Source organism: Triturus cristatus, chromosome 6, assembly GCF_964204655.1.
Source record: "Triturus cristatus chromosome 6, aTriCri1.1, whole genome shotgun sequence".
Taxonomy (NCBI): Eukaryota; Metazoa; Chordata; class Amphibia; order Caudata; family Salamandridae; genus Triturus; species Triturus cristatus.
The window spans coordinates 557,141,862-557,162,909 of NC_140589.1; the positions used below are offsets into that span (position 1 = coordinate 557,141,862).

General features: G+C 46.6%; 1 protein-coding gene across 4 annotated transcripts in view; it reads right to left on the reverse strand.

Annotated features, from left to right (window-relative positions):
* Positions 1–21,048, reverse strand: part of PHIP (PHIP subunit of CUL4-Ring ligase complex) — a 1,862,070-nt gene that overhangs the window by 914,565 nt on the left and 926,457 nt on the right. For all 4 annotated transcript variants that reach the window (XM_085610989.1, XM_085610988.1, XM_085610991.1 and 1 more), the window contains exon 24: positions 307–426. In XM_085610989.1, coding sequence (XP_085467115.1) covers positions 307–426 — 120 coding nt within the window. The remainder of the gene's footprint in view (positions 1–306; positions 427–21,048) is intronic.

Consider the following 21,048-nt stretch of genomic DNA (forward strand, 5'->3'; position numbering starts at 1 on the left):
CGGACTCAATAAATTGTCCAATTTTAATTAAGGCTCCTTTTGATTTTCGAAAATCATAAAAACATGCTTTGACCCAGATTTTTTGTTGCAGTTGAAAGCATATTGGAATTCCACAAATATTCTACAATATCACACTTACTATTAGCAGAGAATATCACTAGGCTTGGAAGAAAAGTACACTAATTTCAGCAAAAATGTATTTGAGCAATTTCTACTAAGAATTAGTGTACAGTAATGCATAGCACAAACCGCTTAACATGGATATGCAAGAAACACACAAAATGGAAAGAAAACCAGATAATACACCTCATCACCCATTTGTGGTACAAAAGGACAGCGTCGAGGGACAGTATCTGTAATCCATTCGGAAGGCATCCATTCTTCCATGTTGAGACCTCTTTCTGACAATTCACCAACAGGCAACGTCTGAAGATAAGAACATTTGTTAACAAAGAAAAATAAAAGAACAAAACAAACATAAAACCAAGTGTGCTGCGTCAAGCATAAATATAATATATATGCAACATGGAAATGTCCCCACAAATGATTTTTTTTTTTTTTTAAATTAATCAAAAAGATGCCATGCCACTAGTCATTTCTTTAGAGCATTTAACTTTTGAAAAGTAGGAATAAGGCAGAGTGGAGGATCATTTCGATAACGGTCATGTCACCTGAAAAGCATGGGAAGACACCAGGGCGTACCTCTAAAGGATCTCCCCGGTGTTCCAATGATCAGTTTACTGTGTGAAATTAGGTTTTCCAAATTTATTTCTCTCCACCCTGGTCATCTCAAACTAGTTAAAAAATAAAACAAGCATCGTAATAGCCAATAGGTCTCGCCTTTGGGACCTTGTCAGAGCAAAAAAAAAATTAAGTGTAAGACTGCACGTTTACATTTACTGCATCGTAAATACGAAGTAAATGTAAAGTCTTACACTTCATATTTATATATTTTTTTTTTACTTACAAGGTCCCAAAGGCAAGACCTATTGGCTATCATGTTCTGGCTGCAAACCACTGGCGCAGCTTCCAGCTCCTAAAGTGCCTTTCGACGCTGCTACAAATGGGTGAGAGTAGTGGGAAGGAGTACGGACTCGAGTCAGTGGCAAAAAACGGGAAATGTATTTGGAGTGAAAATCGATGAAACTGTATAATTTTGCTGCACATGAGTTAAACACGTTTGCTCTTAAGCTTACATCTCAAAAAATATGAAATTAGAACTTCCCCCTGCGTTTAATGGAACCGGATAAGAATATCATGTTTGTGAATTTGAAAAACAGTATATATTTGACTGGTTTTTCGATTTGTGGAAGAGAAAGAACGTGAGTCATTAGAGAGAAGGAAAAGCTGTATGAGAGAAAGTGTATGAAAGAAAAAACAGAAATAAAGATAGAAAGAAGAATAAAGAAGCAAAAAGTTTTAACAGGGAAAAAGAGAGAGTGGTATGCTGCAGTATCGAGAGGTGGGGTTGGGGGGCAGTGGAGGCAAGCAGAGTGACGCGATCTGTGGTGGGGAAGTGTCAGAAAGTGGGTTTTTGTTGCAGTAAACCCCCCCCCCCCCCCCTTTTTGCCTAATAGCTGATGCACTTTTCCTTGTTGTGCCCTGGGCTCCTGCCAATCAGGTGCCCAGGGCCTGTGTTCCTTCCCTAAAAACTGCCTAACAGCCAAAACCCAAATTGGCAAACCCCGGCCACATGCCAGCTCCTGGTAAATGGTACCCTAGGTACCCAGGGCCTTGTGACCAGGGAAGGCCTCTAAGGGCTGCAGCACTCATTGTGCCACCCTTAGAGGCCCTGTACCCTAACACACACACACACTGCTCTTGCAGGCTGAGTGTCTGGATACAAGACAAAACAGAGTCGACATGGCACACATCCCTGTGTGCCATGCCCACAACCTACACTGCCCTGGCACACATCAGCCACCCCTATAGCTGGGTTCCCTATGCCAGTGAGGCGGGCACAGAGGCAGGAGCCCTGTGCCCCTACAGTACCCAGGTCCATTCCTGGGTCCTGTAAGTGCAGTGCTGCCATCTAAGAGTATATGGTGCTGGGAGCTTGTCAAACACGAACTCCACAGCACCATAATGGCAGCACTGAAGACTGAGAAGTTTGGTATCAAACTGCTCAGCACATTAAATCCACACTGATGCCAGTGTGGGATTTAATGTACCAAGCACCACAGAGGGCATCTTAGAGAGGCCCCCTGAAACCTAAACCTACAATCCACATCTGTTCTGAGGCTGCCTCGGCTGCCACACAGCAGACATGTTGCTGGACCCCTGGGTAGGAGAGCCCCTGCTCTCCTGGGTCTGCAACAATGCACATCCTGGGCGAGGTGCTAAATCTCCTCCCCAGAATGGGCAGGGGGAAGCTTCAAAGGCATGCCGCCTCTGTGAGCTTCCCCAGGCCACTGCAACCCCCCACTCTGGCGGGAAGCTTGGCCGGAAACCCCAAATAAGGACAGGGGATGTGTCAGCCTGCCAATCCCACCCCTCAGGTGGGGGGAGGCGAGGTGAAGCACATCTCCGGGCTCTCGCCATCTTGAAGATGGGAAGCCCTGCCCAATCAGGACTAGGCTCCTGCCCCCTCCCACAGGAGAGAGGCAGGATAGGGGGTGTACCCACCCCAGGACAGGGACCCATTGGCCCCTGCCCTTCACCTACCTGTAACGCCCCTAAATCTAGTATTTAGGGGCACCCTGAACCTTCCTTCCCCAGATTCCAGATTCCAACATACAAAGAAGAGCAAGAAAAAAGAAGACCTACCCTGCAGCTGCTAAGAAGAGGAAGACACCAACTGCTTTGTCCCCAGCCCTACCGGCCTGTCGACCCTCGAACCTGCTCCTGCTCCAACCCGGCATCTCTTGTGGCCAGCAACCTCACAAACCCTGGAGGACCTGGCTACCTTTTGGCTCTAAGCCCCTGGGACTCCCATGAGTAGAAGCTCTACTCAAAACCTACCTCTAATCCCTGGCAGCAGCCCGGAACCGCGAACCCAGCACACTCTGCACCAGCCAAGCCTGGCCAGTGCCGGAGTGAACAAAGACCACGAGGACAACCCCACGGTGACTGAAGTTTCTCCTCAGGTGGAAGCCGGGAGATTTTGCTAAAATTTTAAATATCACTTTTAACCTTATTGTGTATTACTGTGTATTCTTACCTGTATCTCTTGGGCCGCTAATCACGCATATTGGGACTGTATCCTTTCTCGTCTCACCCCTGCCTAACACCGCAGTCCGGATCCTCGCCGCTTCGGTGAGTTGCGGCATAGGAGGACTGGCGGGGTGACTGTGGCGGACATCTTGGGTGGGGTGGAGAGCGGATAGCGCTCTAGCCTATCTGACGACCATGACTATAAGTTTGCATGCCAGCGCGCAGCAGGCGAGCGCAGCGGGCGCGCCGCCAGCACGCCGAAGGCGCGCTAAAGGCAAGCCCGTCTGCGACCGTTCGGGACCAGAGCCATGTCCCCTGCCCCCCGGTCTCTCCAAATAAAGCCCTATAGCGCTGATGATCTATTAAATCTACGCGCTACCAGGAACACAAACTGCCTGCACTTTTTTAATGTTTTAGATCTCCCTGAGGTCTGTCCCCTATGCAAACATGTGTTTCATAGTACTCTGACTCCCTCCAACAAACAAGATTTTAATTTGTTGCTCCTAAACTGTAGATCTCTACCGAAGCACAAGACTGAAATTAAGTTGATGTTGGAGGAATATAGACCCGATGTAACCTTCCTAACTAAAACCTGGCTAATGCCAGACTCTGACCCAGATATCGCATCTGCCTTACCTTTGGGCTTTCAGATTCTACGTAAGGACCGATCGGGTGGGAGAGGAGGCGGCCTGGCAATTGTATATAAAGAACAATATCCCTGTCGAAGTATGGCCAGTATTATCCCCGACTGTGAAAGCCTTGCTTTCAGTATTAACTTTTCCCCCAATATCTGCTTTTCAGGCACCCTGGTCTATAGACCCCCAGGCCCCTCGAGGCAGTTCCACAAGGTCTTGTCCTCGATTCTAGCTGAAGATGTCACTACATTTTCAAACTATACAATGCTGGGCGACCTTAATTTTCATTTCGATGCCGCCCATGACCACATCGCTAGCGAGCTAGTGAATGACCTAGCGGCTCTAACAATTGGAGCAGCTGGTTGACTCTGCCACTCATTCTAAGGGCCATTTGTTAGATCCTGTGTTCAGCAATTGCTCTGACCTTAAGGCTGGACGCCCCATTGCTCTGTCATGGACAGATAACCTGCTTGTTCCTCTTCTATGGTCTACCTATACTTCTCCCCGGTTAACTCACTGCGAGTAGAATTTTAGAAACTGCTCAAAACTCTCTGCAGAATCCTGGTCCAACAGCCTTGCCAGCTCACGCCCTTCCCTCAATATGGATCTTAACGTAGCCAATCAGGAGTATAAAGAGTGGATCTCTCATTCTCTTGAGACTATCCTCCCCCTTCAAAAAATCACCACAAAACGTCTGCAAAAATCTGCCCCTTGGTTTTCTGAGGAACTTAGGAAAAAAAAGAGGGATTGCGGGAAAATTGAGAGACGATGGCGACTTGACTTTCTTTCAAGTGACAAAGTGCTGTACAGAAAGGCAATTAGAGCCTATAAAAATGAGGTTAAATTCGCTCAAGCTACTTATTTTTCTACTCAAATTTTGCGGGCCAAATCCAAATGTAAGGAAATTTTTCAAGTAGTAAAGAGCCTCATCAAACCTCTTCTGCCATCCACGCTACCGGATAATACACTAACACATTGTAACAACTTGGCAGTGTTTTTTCGTAAAAAAAATCTCCAAATATATTCCATCTTCTCTGCTACTGGCTCTCATCTGGTTTCTCAAACATGCCCCTGCTATGCGGAATTTCCTTCCCAACCCATGGCCAACCTGGAATGTTTCCCTATGTTGGAACAGGACGCCGTGGAGTCACTAGCACGGCAGGTGAAATCTGGCTCACCATGTGACCCTGCCCCTCCTAAGGCTATGGTGTCGGTCATCCAGACGGTCCTTCCCACCATCAAGGACCTTCTCAACGCTTCTCTCACTGCCGGCATAGTCCCAGCACACTGGAAGCAGGCCATGGTCCGTGCCTTGTTAAAAAAAAAACAATCTGGACCCTGGCGATCTTAGTAATTATCGCCCCATTTCCCTGCTCCCCTGGATAGGTAAGATCTTGGAGAAGCACATCAATATCCACCTCATGGCTTTTCTGGAGTCAAACCAGCTGCTGGACATCACCCAAACTGGCTTCCGACCAAAACATGGGACGGAGACTGCCTTATTGGCAGTAACCGAAGAAGCCAGGAGGATGATGGATCGGGGAGGATCAGTGGCAGTGATCCTCCTTGATCTAAGCGCAGCTTTTGACACGGTTAGTCACGATGTGCTTCTCTGCCGTCTCTCTGAAATAGGAATCTCGGGCAAGGCTTTATGCTGGTTCAGATCCTTCTTAAGTAACAGATCTTTCCAGGTTTTTGAGGGAGACATTGTCTCCACCAGTAAATCTCTCAGCTGTGGGCTCCCGCAGGGCTCATCGCTGAGCCCTGCATTGTTTAACGTCTATATGCGACCACTAGCTGAGATCGTCCGCCCATTTGGTATTAAGATAGTTTCCTACGCGGACGATACTCAGCTAGTGGCATCCGTGGCACAGGAGAACAGCGGCCTCTTGCAAATAGGACTAAAGGATTGCTTGGAGGCTGTGAAAGTGTGGATGACGAGATCCTTCCTCAAACTTAATGGGGACAAAACGGAGCTGATGTTTTTGGGGCCTGCTGCCCCCACATCTTTTGACTCTCTTTGGCCCCCCTGCCTTGGCACTCCGCCGGTACCCAAGGGCAATATAAAAAGTCTGGGTATATGGCTGGACAAGGCCCTAACATTCAACACCCAGGCCACAAAGCTGTCTGCGACCTGTTTTGGCCTACTTAGGATGCTTGGGAAAGTGCTCCCATTATTATCCATGGAGGCCAAGCAAGTCGCTGTACAGGGTTTGATACAGTCCCGACTCGACTTTAGCAACTCCCTATACCTAGGTGCCCCTGATTATACCCTCCGTAAGTTGCAGATTGTGCAAAACTGTGCTGCCCGTACATTATTACAACTGCCACGGAAAATATCAGCGAAACCCGGACTGAGGAGACTGCACTGGCTCCCGGTCCGCCAAAGAATCTCTTTTAAAGCACTGTGCATTGCCCACCAGCCCTTCTGGGACACAGGCCCGGCAATTTGCCGAAACCTTATGACTCATTACCATCCTACAAAGCACCTCCGCTCCAGCCAAGCTTTTTTAGCAACAGTACCCAGGGTTAGGAGAACGCGGGCTGGCGGCAGGATGTTTTCATATAATGTCGCCAAGCTGTGGAACCTCTTGCCCTCTCAACTCAGATCCAACTCCAACCTTTCTTCATTTCGCAAACACTTAAAGACTTTTCTCTTTACTCTCCAAAATTAACCTCTTGAAGTGTTCCGGCTACCCTCACCTCACTCTTCAAGTAGCGCTTGGACGCTTCCGGGCAGCAATTGCGCTTTATAAATCCACTTTTCATTTCATTTCATTTCACTGTGACCCCGAGTCCGGCACCCAAGGACCTCCCTCGACACTCCTGAAGAAGCCTGCAGCCTCAGAACAAGGTGCCCCCCCTACCGCGATCAACAGAGGGTAAGATTTCCCGACACCAAAAGGCACCCCTGCACGTGGCGCCCGCGGCCCCCTGTGCCCAATCCCGGGGTACCTACCTATCCTCCAACTACCCAACTTACCTCTCGAAGTGGTGGTGGCACCTGAAGAGTCCTCGTCCCCGAGCTTGCAGTCTTTTTCTAAACCGGAGATTTCCTATTGAAATCAATTGAGCGCCCGAAGGCTCAAAAGCACCCTGCACCCAGCTGCCCGAGTGGCCCTGGCAGTGAAAACTCTACACCTACCTACTTCCCCACTTGCCCTGAGTAAGTGACCAGGAGCCTAGCTCCCACAGCCGCGTGGCTTGCCAGTCAGCAACCACCAACCAAGGCCCCCCCTATTCCTCATAGGATAACATTGGGCCTAACTCTCTCTGCACCCGGCCGCCCTAGAGTCGCTGAGGGTGAACCAACTGTACCTACCTGACCCTGGGGGACCCGAGTCTATGCCCAGAACCTCAACTCTGCCAGTCGAGTACTTACCCTTAAACCAAAAACTCTATTTTCCTCATGGGGTAACATTGACTTGCTTTTTCCTGAAATTTCTTCTAAGTGTGGACTTTTCAAATCTTAAAATATTCACCAAAATTCAGCCGAGTAACGAAAACGAAATTACTCACCTGCTCTTAGTACTGACCCAGGACTGAATCTAGGATCCAGTCCTGGAATTCCAAAAGTAATCCTTAAAGTAATCTGTGGCAAATAACATGAAACTTCCATTGAACTCAATGCATTATTGTGTTTACAATAGTGTTGCCTACTGCAACCACTTGTAACTGTTTACAAAAGTAAATTGCATATTGCAAAAGTATTTATATAAAGCATCTCATTCTGAGAAAGTATATTTTAATTCCAATTGTTGGTTCTAAAATAAAACAAGCATATATTTTTTATATATAAACCATTGGCCTAGAGTTCAGTTATTGAGTGTGTGAGACCATTTGCTGACTGATTGTGCACAACAAATGCTTTACACTGTCCTCTGATACTGCCTTACTGCTCGACCAAGCTACCACTTTAGAGAGTAAGGTTATATCTAACTTTAGCCTCTGCCAAGCCTCTGGGGACTGTGGACTCTGTACACCCTGTACCTATTTGGGAACAGTATATACAGAGCCACTTTCTCACAGGGAGGGAATTGAAGCGCAAGCAAGCAAGGTGGAGAGAGGCACGCAAGGCTTAATGAGCCTTGACAAAAACCCACATGGCGGCTCCGCGCGAGCACGCTCACGTGAACGCAAGCTTGAGGCCAGGAAAACCTGTGGTAGCACTTTCAAAAGCCACTCACTAAATTTCTCGCAGAGCAGCACATGTGCTGGCTCAGCGAGGCCTAAAAAGGACTATTCATATGTTTGGATAAGCTCACGGTAATGAGACAAGACATCTCTCACAAGACATGGGTGCAAAGCAGGAGCCAGAATTTAGCATTAGTCATAAAATATTGCTTGCTATGCATCTTGGCACCTAGCAACTGACTTCCTCTTTGTGAACAAAAAGTTGGTCGTCCAGTGGGTGCTATTTGGTTCAGTCTGTACAAAAACTAAGGGCTCTCTCATAGTCTAGGAAGTGATGCCATCCTTCCTGCTTGGAGAGGTGAAGAGGAGCATAGAAAGCTGGCGATGGATTGTCCTATGTGAAAGGGCATGACTACCTTCGGCAGGAATTCCGCTTTCTTCTGGAGAACAGTTTCTCCAGGAAGAATGAACTGTATGGCTGCTGTACAGACAAAGCCTGAAGTTCGTTCACACCACTTGGCAGATGTTATGGGGATGAGGAATACAGTCTTCATGATCAGCAGACGGCGAGAACAGCTGTCACTGGTTCAAAGGGAGTCAAAATCCAGTAGTTAAAGATCAAATTATGGTTCCACTACGATATCACACACGCTGTTGGCTGGAACATGTGGATCAGCCCGTTTAAGAAAAAAATAACATCTGATTTAAAAAGGGAGGGTTGATCTGGCAAACATAAAAATAGAGAAACAGTTGCCACAGCAAGGCCTTGCTTGATCTAATGAAAGTTAAAATAAGAGAACATCAGCCAACTTTGTTTTCAAGGGCTGGATTTTACGGATGTATGATCCGACATCGCAAACAGTTACACCGCGTGCTTTTACCAAGCCGTTTCTACATCGCAATTTGCTGTTACATCGCGTGTTAGTTCACCGCATACCATTTCAACTGCAATGTGTTTCCCCAATGGAAGACAGCATTACTACGTATACATCGCGTTACCATTACAACGCTTTTTGTGTGTGTTTTTTTGTCTCTATACAAGGCTGCAGGGAAACCAGGGGTTTTTGTGTCTCCACCCCCACCCCATCCACCCCCCCACCCCGCAAAAAGTTTTCCGCCGCGCACATGTGGCAATTAGTATTGTATTACGTTCAGTGTCCATAAATAAACTGAATACGTGGTCTCTTATTCTCCTTTTGTGGTCTATTATTGCGATATTCAAGCTTACTGTACATCAAATTATAAGGGCAGATACACACAAGATTGCAGGTGTTCTTAGCCATTCGTACAGTGCTCTTTACAACGTACCCTTGCACGTTCATTTATTTTACTTTGTCTTCATAATAACATACGCTTAGGGGTACAGTTTAATTTCTTTTAAGCAAAGGGACTCTATTCCAAGCCCCCACACTAAAGTAGCTTAATATGTTGCATTTTTATGGGACTTTGTTTACAAGACATCTGGGGACTACACTTACAAAAGCCCCTCACTATTATAAAACATTTCCTCTATTAAGTATTAGCGGAGCCAATAATTTCGCCTTTGGGACCTATTAGTTTAAGGGAACCGTCTACAAAATGAACAAAGTGCGTATTCCTTTGTTTGCCGATCTGAATTGGATTGATAAATAAAAGAAAAAACAGTAGCGCAGGTAGGGAGAAACAACATAGAGGTAAGGTGGGTAGAATCACACCGGCCAAGGCAAGCAACAGGAGGATTGAGAGCAAAGCAACATGGGGTCATGGGTGGTGGGAAGCAACATTGAGGGCGTTTGTCAGGGAAAGAACAAGGAGCGTGCATGTAGGGGGAAGAAACACGGAGGACAAGGGTGGATGGAAGCAAATGGAGAGAAAAGAATAAGGGGGATCTAAATAACTAGAGAGCGCAACGTGGAGTGAGGGAAGACGCACATGGGTGAAAATAAAATGTATGAGGATACGCACACAAAGGTATCAAAGGAAGGGAGGAGGAGATGCACCACAGCCACCCTGCATATCCACACTGCACATCCTTCGCCACAGCCACACTGCACATCCTTCACCGCAGCCACACTGCACATCCTTCACCGCAGCCACACTGCACATCCATCACCGCAGCCACACCGCTCATCCTTCACCACAGCCCCACCCCACAGCCTTCATCACAGCCCTACCTCCCATCCATCACCACGGCCCCACCTCACATCCTTCATCACAGCTCTACTCCTCATCCTTCACCATAGCCCCACCGAACATCATTCACCACAGCCCCACAGCATGTTCTTCAGCAGAGCCTCACCTCAGATCCTTCACCACAGCCCCACCTCACAGCCTTCATCACAGCCCTACCACTCATCCATCACCACGGCCCCATCGCATATCCTTAATTACAGTCCCACCACAGACCCTTCACCAAAGCCTTACCATATATCCAGAGTGCAAAAATTATGATTTTGTTCGCGAAAGATAAAGAAAAGATCTATCTTTGTTTACATAAAAGTACAATGATAACATTGGTGCAAACCCTTTCCTATTTTTAGGCACTGGACCACTGTGGAGCATACGTCATAGCTGTGTGTAATATACACAGATTCAAAAGTACTAAGTGTCTTCCATTCTGTATTTTGCAAACCTGGGACTACTTACACATATAAAATCTGTATTACGAATACAAATGAAGATTCTGCATTTTAAAAACTGTTCACTGTCCATAATAAAAATTAAATAAATGACACATTCATTCTAGGTTCTATGTTCATGTCCACTTTTGATAATGCAATAAACTAAATGTTCACTGACCATAATGGCATACAATAAATGACACCTTCATTATCCCTAGGTTACGCATAAAAAAGTAATAATGACAATCCCACCCAGGCAATGCAATGGAAATGCATTATACCCAGATTCCGCATTAAAAAAAGTACTAAGTGTCTTACCTTAACGTGGTTGTCCGGGCAGCTTCTCAGTCTCAATGACGTCAGCATACAAAGTAATAATCCCACATATGACATGCAATGCATTATACACAGATTACGCATAAAAAAGTACTAAATGTCTTCTCAGTCTGAATGACGTCAGCATACGTCATAGTTGTGTGTAATATACACAGATTCAAAAGTACTAAATTTCTTCCATTCTGTATTGGAACTACTTACCCATATTCGCGTTGTAATAGCATGCGATGCGGGAAACCCTGCAATGTAGCAGCATGCGTTGTGGAGACATACTATGTAAACGTTTACGAGATGTGAAATTTGTGTCGTTATGCAACCGCGATGTGCGCTCATCGTTGTAATGGGTGTTTGCCGATTTTACAGAAGAAGCAAACCACAAACATGGCCCAGTGTCCTGCATAAACTGTTTTGGTATATGGATGCCTGGCTGCCAAGATGACATTACAGACTTCCGGTGGAATGTCGAAAGCTGTCAATTGTTGGAGCTCAATCGCAACGCATGAAAGTGGAACATTGACAGGTTAGGGTGGAGAACTCTCCCCTACTGCTGAAACAGGAAATCCCTCCAGAGCAGGCAGCCTGATCCAAGGGCTGATGGAAATGCTCAAGAAACCAGACTCTGAGTCCCGCCCGGATCTAGAAGGATGATTTGGGCCTGGTTGTTCTGGATGATCTTGAGAACTCTGTGCAGAAGTGGTATTATCGGAAAAGCACATAGGAGGCCTCAGCTCCACTTGAGACTAAAAGCGTCTCCGAGCAAAAGCTGCCTTGGAAACTCCAGTGTGCAAAACTGTTGACATTGTGCATTCTCGAAGGCAGCAAACAGATCCAACCAAGGCTTTCACCATTCAAGGAAGAGACCTTACACCACCTCCGGATGGAGATGCCATTCATTATCTGCTAAGAATCTATGGATAAGTTCATCTGCTCTGGTGTTCAGAGGGCCCGTCAGGTGTTGAACCACCAGAGATATGTCCTGATGTTCCAATCATGTCCAGAGGTGCAGTGCCTATTGACAGAGGGTCCACAACACCACCGCACCCTGTTTGGTGCAATACCATATGGCGGTGTTGTCCCTGAACACTTGTAGCAGCCTTCCACCGCAATGAAGGATAAAAGGCCTTAAATACCAGCTCGATTGCTCGGAGCTCCAAAAGGTTGATGGAGAGTCCAACACTAACAGAGACCAGAGTCCACTGATCCTCACCTCTACCAAATGGCCGCCCCAGGCCAGGAGTGACGCGTTTATTACCACAGTGAACTCTGGTTGGAGAAGGGAGAGGAGTCTGCCACTGACCCAATCGTGTTTCGTTAGCCACCACTGCAGGTCTTTTGCTGTTTCTTGGGAGATCTTGGCCACGTTGGAGAGACTAGCCTAATGCTGTGCTCGATGGAACTTCAGATGCCACTGCAGAGCCCTCATATGCCAAAGGGCATGTGTTACAAGAAGGATGCTGGAAGCCATGAGGCCTAACAGCCTCACAGTCAGTCTCACTGAAATCCAGGATGGAGGCTGAAACACTGGTATCACAGCCTGAATATACTGGACTCGCCACTCAGAAGGATAATCCAGAAACTACAGTGTCCAGAACAGCACTGATGAAAGAGATCGTCTGAGGAGGAGTCAGGTGTGACTTCGGCACATTGATAATGAACTCCAGCAAGTGCAGAAGGTTCGCTAAAGCCTGAAGGTGAGAGATGACTGCCTGGGTTTAGCCTGACGTTAACAGGCAATTATTGAGATAGGAAAAGACTAGAATCCCTAACCTCAGCAGATGAGCTGCAACCACCACCATCTATTTGGTGAACACCTGAAGGGCGCTAGTAAGGTCGAAGGGAAGCATGGCAAACTGAACGTGCTCTTAGCTGACCATGAACTGCAAATGCCTGTAGGGAGGCAGGACGGGGATGTAGGAAAAAGCATCCTGTGTGTCCAGTGATACCATCAAGTCTCCTGGGTCAAGGGCAGACAGGACTTGCACAACCATGAGCAGACTGAATTTTCCTCAGGCGTTGATGGAAATGCAGCCGCCTGAGGAAAATTCAAACTGCTCATGGTTGTGCAAGTCCTGTCTGCGCTTGACCCAGGAGACTGGATGATATCACTGGCTGTTCAAATTGTTGCTGTGAGTATTAAGGTCGATTTGAAGTTGGAAGATTTGATACGATTGACAGTGATAGGATTGATATTCTCCTCTGTAAAAAAATTGCCCTCTAACTCTTACCTCGAGAAAGGTCAGTCACCTGTGTTGTAGAACATCCAAGGATCTGTCTTATCCATACTGGTTTTGATCAACCACAATTCATCATCTACATGTTTCTCAAAGAGGGCCTCACCATCATATGGTGAATCCAGAATTGTACTTTGTACTTCAGGTCTCAAAGTAGTGACCTTTACAAATCCTTTTTCTGAAGAACATCTGCTCCAGAAAACTGTCTGAAGCTGGTGTATGCAATGTCCATATGTAGGAGAGTAGGGTCTGCTTTCTATGTTCACCCCCACTTTTTGCTTTTGCTTTACTGGTTTTCGACTTAGATGTGGCTGTGGGCCTGCTAATCAGACCCACAGCCCTGCTGTTCTCTCTCTAAATTAATACTATGTACTTTAGGTGCATAACCCATTTGGATAGGATCACCTTATTGGCCCCTGTACAGTGTACCCTAGGTACCCAGGGCATAGGTGTACCCTAGGCCTACCAGGGGCTGCAGCATGTATTATGCCACCCCTGGCCTGGCCTTCCATTTTGACACAACTGGCTGATCACTCAGCTGGGGCAAGGTCGTGTAATCACCCCTTGCTTAGGTGTAGTATTCCTATACCTAACTTACATATAGACACATGTGTACCTATCAGTCACTCCTATGGCAGGCCTTAACAATCCTGGAGGCAGAGTGCTTGGTAACATGTGAGATGGTGCTCTAGCATGAGCTGAGCCTGTCTGCAGCTTTCGGAACCAAGTCCTTATAGCTGTTCTATGATATAGCCTACCATATACTCTTAAAGTGCCTTATAATCTTAGACGGTTATGGTAACTATGGTTTGGCTTTATCAAAACATGTCGTGTAAGGTGTCTAACACTAGGGAATAATACCCCCATGCCATTTCTGGACATGAGAATATTATTCCCCCCTTCTAGAGGGAAAGACATGTTAAAATCATACTTCAACTGTTAGCCTCTGACCAAAGCCTCAGCATCACAAAATGGATGCTGCTGCCACGACACAAGTCTGACCTCCTGCAGCTGGGAGTGATCCCAGCCAGGGAGGCCTGGACAATAGGTTTCCTGCTTGGGGAGGTGCTAGCACCTCCCCAGACAGCCTTTAGTGTATTGGGGCAGGGTGGGCTGAAAGGAATGAGACATGCCTGGGGCACACAAGGTGTTCCTTGCATAGTCCAGTTCAAACCGGCGCTGGGGCACTCCAGCCCCAGCTCTGGCGCGAAACTGGACAAAGGGAAGTGGGTGTAACCACCCCCTCCCAGGTCCCACCCATAAGGCGTGACCTAGCAGGTATCCCAGCCCCCCAGATTAGTATAAGAGTGGGAGTTGGGCCTCAAGACTTTAGATTATCCTGAACCTGCAAAACTGAACAGAAACTCTGGACCTTCGACATTCGACGAAAGAAGAAGACTGAAGAATCTCCCTTGTAGCCAAGGAGTGGCTACCCTGTGCAAACAGGCACCATCAAGAGACTACCCTTTGCTTTGCGACCGTTCTACGAGGAACCGACTGCAGAGCCCGACCAGAGCCTTGACTTCCAGACTTCTCCGACCCTCATCCACATCTGCAGCAGAGCTGAGATCCGTGGAGGCGACGAGCGACGTGGGACCGGCTACCTGGAAAAAGTGGCTAGTAACTTACAGCGCAGCTTCTGAGGTACCCTCGAAGTTGTGCACCGGGGATTGAGAAGCCCCAACCCCAAGCACCATCTGCACCGAAGATCAGCCCCCCACACTCCACGAGTCCTGCGTGGGGCCCTTCAGCATTTTCCTGCTTGCCGCGTCTGTCCGGTTGCTTGCCCGCTGGCTAGTGGCCTCTGTGACGACGCACCCTGAAATCTTCTGCGCTGGTTTGGCTCCTCCAGACTGGCTCCCGCTTCTCTACAAAGTAGAAGCACCCCAGACCTTCCTGGTCTGCACCAGAAGCAAGTCCTTCGTTCTTCGTGGGTTCCGCTTGCCAAGGCTTGGTGAGTCCTAGTCCAACTTCGACGCCGCCGACAGCAAGAGCCTTCGTGGGACAGCTCGCCTCCTGGTCCTGGCCGTCCTCGACGCTTCCTGGTCCTCCTGGCTGCAGCGACAAGCTTCACCTGCAATCTTCACGACATCGCCTGGTTCCTTCCTGGTTCCACGTGGTCACTGGCTAGTGACCTTGACTCTGTCCCTTCTGCTTGCAGGTTTCTTCTCTTCTTGATCCCAGCCTTGGGATCCACCGGACACTCTTCACTGACTGCCTGTCAGCACCTTTCTTCAGGCATCCATAGGAGTCGACGACGAAAACGACGCATCTTCACCCCTATGCACCCGCAGCCTGTGGGCTAGGTAACTTGGGTACTCCGGTGCTCATCAGGATAGTGACTATCCTAGTGTCTAGTTTTCAAGTCTCAACTTCCTAGCTACTCCGGAAGTGTCCTAAATCTACCGTTTTCTAAACTGTACTATTGCTATTGACTTTTACGCATTACGCGTGAGTGTTTCCACTCTGCACACGAATCCCGTGGGCCTCCCACTTCCTAACTAACGCTAGTGTAGTGTAGCCCCAGCGATTCCCTAGGCCTAGGCCTATTCTATTTCCGTGATAGTGGTTCTTATACCACTTACTTAGTATATGGTTTGCGTGGCCCCTAGGGCCTAACTGTATTACTTACCTGTGTGACTTAATGTATGCTTAAATAAGACTGTGTTGTACTTACCTCTAATCTCAAAAAGAGTGCTGAGGGTTTGCTTAGAATAAATACACTTTATTTTATATATATATATCTGTTGTGGTGTCCTTTCATTTGGTATTCAAGGGATTATATATGGTATCACAGCTGGCTTCACATGCCATTCAGAGTTTAGCCTAAGACTGCTCTTGTCCATGCTACCACTAGGATAGCTGGTCTATAAGGTTGACTTTACAACCAATCACCATAAGGGTATTTGGACTGATATAAGGTGTACACTAGAACTAGTGACATCATACATCAGGCCAACTTCTCACACCATAGCACAGTCTATAATTTCTGACTATGACTTTTCACCTCCTCGGAGGATTTCTTTGCTTCCAATTTAACATCGTCTCGCAAACAATCAATATATGGCCCTATGTCCAACCAGATTTGCCTGTGGTAACACGCAAGTATTGTTATCAAATTAGCTGCTCTCATTATAATTGGTGACACAGAAGGGAAACTTTTTCCTATAGTATGTAAATGTCTATACTTATCAGGTGGAACAGAGATTGGTGCGGATGGGTTCTTCAAGCAACATTTTGCAGCCTAGGTTATGATTGAATCTGGCTTTGAGTGTCCAATTAAACAAAATGGAGAATTTACAGGTGCATTTTTTTGTTTTGTCTAAATTGAAGCAAGAACACTGAATCAGTAGGTGGATTTTTCATTGTTTTAATACCTTCCTCCCAAATGTAATCCACAGCAGGAATTGTAAGAGTTCTTTGAGGTCATATAGGAAATAGTCCATGTGTTTTGTAGGCATAGGTTATTCAAACCTTTTTGCTGGTTGAAGTTGCTGTGAACACCCCCCCCCCCCCCCCCCCCCCCCCAAAATGGTCCACAGGTTGCGAATTGGGGCAATGGGTCCGGGAATAACTAATTATCCCTTATAGCAGCCACAACTTGATCGTCCTGTACTTTTCCCTTCTCTCTCAATCTGTGGACATATTATCGTCTACCGGAACGACTGGGGCTTGTGGTCTTAGTATTTGTTTGGAAGACGGTGCTGATGGTAAGCTACGAGGTGTTTGCAGAGTATGCTGTGCACATGAGGAGTTCATGGAGGAATTGATCCTCATCTAGGTGTAGTTATTTTAAAAGGCTCTGGGAACCTCTTACAATAATCTGTCAACAGGAGTCTTAAATCAACGACTAATGCTCTTGGCATGTGCAACATTTCCTCTTGATATGGTTTCTGTGTGTAGGGATGGTACTCATCCATATATTGGATTGGCCTGACTACATGTGTGGCAGGCTGAAATGAGAAGTATTCCTCTTCAGAATATCTACTGTCTTCATCATCTTTATGGCATCTTATGTGGAGTTCTGATGGGCTATGTGTTGGTCTTCATCTAGTAGTTGGTTTGGGGGGCAGTGTTAATCCCTTACTGGACGAAGCCAGCTTTAGTGGACCAGAAATTATCTTTTCCTTCTCCAAACTCCTCTTTTCCCTGGTTGACAAAGTAGTCGAGGATGTAACGGACAATGTCCTTGTTGGTTTTGTTGTTAATGCTGGTGTTGGTTTGTCATTGATGGTGTCATCACCATCATTATCAATAGTACTGCAGCAAACTGTGCTGTCGTCGTTGACAAAGTCGTAATGTATGTTAGTGAATTTGTCTTAGACCGTGAGCTGGTAGTAGTGACTGTCGCCACTGTTTGAGTCATTGATGTCATAGCTAATGTCATTAAGATTGTCGTGGATGATTTTTTTGGCGACGATGTACATGTCAACAATTTATTTAACAGTGCCGAAGAGGGTTTCTCAAATTTCAAGAGCACCTTGGTAAATTGTGTCGTAGGTTCAGTTCTTGATTCTACTGTAAAAACAACCTTTTTAATGCTTGTGACAGCATTCCATAGTCGCTCTTTTTAAGACCTACGATGGGTCTTTTTGAAGCCTTTTTTGATGGTTATGTGGCAGCTGGCCTTCGGACCTGTCTTTTGAACCTTTTTGCCATATTCTGAGGAGTCGTCACTATCTTCCCCTGAAGCAGGGGTGTTCTTGGCTTTGATTTTATGAAACCATAGTAATAATCTACCCTTTCTCTGTTTTAGAAGAAAAAGTATGACAGATGTTACAGTCTTATCTTATGAGGGGGTGGGGGAAGTGTATGTACTTCTCATGTGGTTCCTCTAAATACAGTCTCTTCTTTCCACACGTGCCACATGATCTGAAAAGTACTTTTTAAGCAAGCTCTGACATCCTGAGTCACATTTTCTCAACAAATGGTATAATGTTGGCAATGTAATCCAATTTGCCAGGAGATCATCTCTAAAGTTGTAAATATTTAGGTAAACAGAGCAGAGCTCAGGAAACACTGACCTCCAATGATGTGCGGCAGAAAATCTGAAGGATGCTAGCCTTCGAGGTGAGTGTTCTACAGGGTGCTGCAGCCTGATTGGCTAGACTTTGGTTCTTTTTGAATTATGTGACTTTGATACTAAAGTTTGTGTTCTAGCCCTTCTAGGCTATGTTTAACATTGGACTGCTTTCTAGTAACACTGTGGGACACCCACTTTGACAACGGGGAATGATTTGAGCTTGTGAATCTATGACAGATCCGATAATGGGTTTTAGGTGACGTTTAATAAGGTTCAACTACTGAACTCTCTACTCCTGGAGACATAAGTGTGTAAAGAGATATTTGCTTATTAGATTACAGTGCAAAAGTACCTGGGACACCAGTATTAAACTATAGTACCAATCACAAAACATTCCCAGTGATCACTGATGGCTTCAAGACCAGGAGAAAATTCATGACCACGGGAAAGGGTAAATGCTCTAGAACGCAAACATCATGTCTTGCGAATAAACCAGGACAGCTCTGAGAACAAAGCTGCTCTACTTTTAAATATGGGGAATTAAAAAAAGATCCCAGATAAAAAAGTTAGTTCAGTAACAATTTTCTTATGTACACACTATCTAACGGCTGATTCTTCACTTTTTGAGTATCCCCAGGTGGCGCTGGCTCAATCTCGGCATCAGTTGCAGGAGAGAAATGAAATCAATTGAGACATATAGTACCATCCCGAAGTCATATAAATGTCCATTGTTTCCAAGCCTTTAGAAGCAAAGGCAAGGATAGCTTAGATCAAATATGACAAATCATTACTAAATTAAAACCTAATTAAGCATTAGATACCCATGAGCATCCTTCCGAATGGGCAGACGAGTGAGATCAGTGAAGAATCTGCAGTTAGAGTATCCACCAGAAAGATAGTCACCTCAGTAACTTTGTATTCTAATGGAGACTTCTACCAGCAGACTCCTCACCTTCTGAATATATACCACAACAGTATCCTCCTCCCAGGTGGTGGGTCTGAAGGAGTGGTCAGCCCAGAAAATCCAGCAGCATAGAACAAGGGAAATGGCCATTGCTTCACACTTCTAAAACCAAGCAATGATGTTTTGCACATGTGTGAAGGAAAGCCCATTTCATCACATGACAAATATATTCTCAAGAACCCTCCTGGCTGGGCAGAGGTTTTACAGACGCATAAGAGATTTTAAAGCAGATGACAACCCATTGTGACAGAGTGCTCTTCTGCACCTCCTTGCCATTCTTATTTTCCACAATCTAATGAAGAGCTGATGCACAAGTTACTTACCTTCGGTAACGATATATTTGTAAGAGACATTAGTTAGTGATAGATTCCTTACCTTAGAATTACCCCCAGGTGTCAGACTGGATCCGGAAAGATTTTGTCAGCAGGACCCCTGCACCTCAGAAGGTGGCGTCATGCGGTTCCACGTCCCTCGTAGGCGTCATGATCGCCAGGACGACATCGCGGCAGCTACTTAGACGCCACCCTCGCATGCGGACGTCAGTTCTGTACACGACTTTCCACGACAGGAACGCAGAGCCATGCAAGACACTGACCACTGGTGCATTGAAACTAGGGCCCTGAAAGGGATAACCTTAACTCTAGAAATCAGTTCGCATAACGGGGAGTATTGGTGGGGCAATAAGGAACCTATCACTAATGTCTCTTGCCGTTCGTGTCTCTTACTTATCGTTACCGAAGGTAAGTAACTTGTGCATCTGAAAGAGACACATTAGTGATAGATTCCTTATGTCAGAATAGATACCCCAGCAATACCAACCCCAGTGGTGTGTCTGCGAACCAAGATCACACCAGAAAGTCACGGAGAAGAGAACGGCCAATGAAGCCGTCTCGCCGGACTTGGCTGTCAAGGCAATAATGCTTAGTAAAAGTGAGAAGTGTGGCCCACGTGGCTACCTGACAGATGTCTTGCAGGGGGACACCACGTCCCAATGTGGTAGTAGCTGCTGTCTCCCTGGTGGAATGGGCGAGCAGCCCCACCGGAGGCTCCTTTTTAGCCAGAGAATAAGATGACCCAGCGGGAGATAGTTCTCTTGTGTACAGTCCGGCCTTTCTTGGCGCCTACGTAGCCAACAAAGAGCTGGTCATACACCCGGAACGGTTGTGTGCAATTCAGGTAAAATGAGAGTGCACATTTTGGGTCCAGATGGTGGAGCCTCTCTTTGACTCTGAAAGGGGGCGGAAAGAAAGTGGGCAAGGTGATAGATTGCCCAATATGGAAGGCAGTAACAACCTTTGGCAAAAAGGAAGGACGAGTGCGGAGCACAACCTTGTTCGGATGAACAGATAGAAAAGGAGGTTTACAGGAAAGAGCCTGGAAGGTCACTCACGCGCCTAGCGGAGGTGATGGCAACCAGGAAAGCAGTCTTCAAAGTCAATAAACAAAGAGGACAGTTGTGCAGCGGCTCAAAGGGAGCGCACATCAAATAGTTAAGAACGAGATTCAAGTACCACTGCGATATCACAAAAGGAATAGGAGGAAAAAGGTGAGTAATGCCTTTGAGAAATCTATTTACAAAAGGGGACTTGAAAAGAGAGGACTTATCAGGGAGCCTGAGAAAGGCTAAAATTGCAGAAAGGTAGCCCTTAATAGTGCCCAGAGCAGAGCTCTGCCGGGCCAAAGAAAGAAGGAACAAAAGGACTTCTGAAAGAGGGGCAGAAAGGGGATCCACAGCCCTTGCTGTGCACCATGCCACAAATTTGTTCCACCTGTAGGCGCATAGCAATTTAGTGGAGGAACGCCTGGCTGCCAGAATGATATCACAGACTTCAGGAGGAAAGTCAAATAGAATCAACTGTCGCCACGCAAGGAGGTGGAGGCTGGGAGGATCTTCTGCGACAGAAGATCCTCCCGAAGAAGCAGTCAGAATGGGGGATCCACGCTCATACTGAGTAGCTGGGGATATCAAACT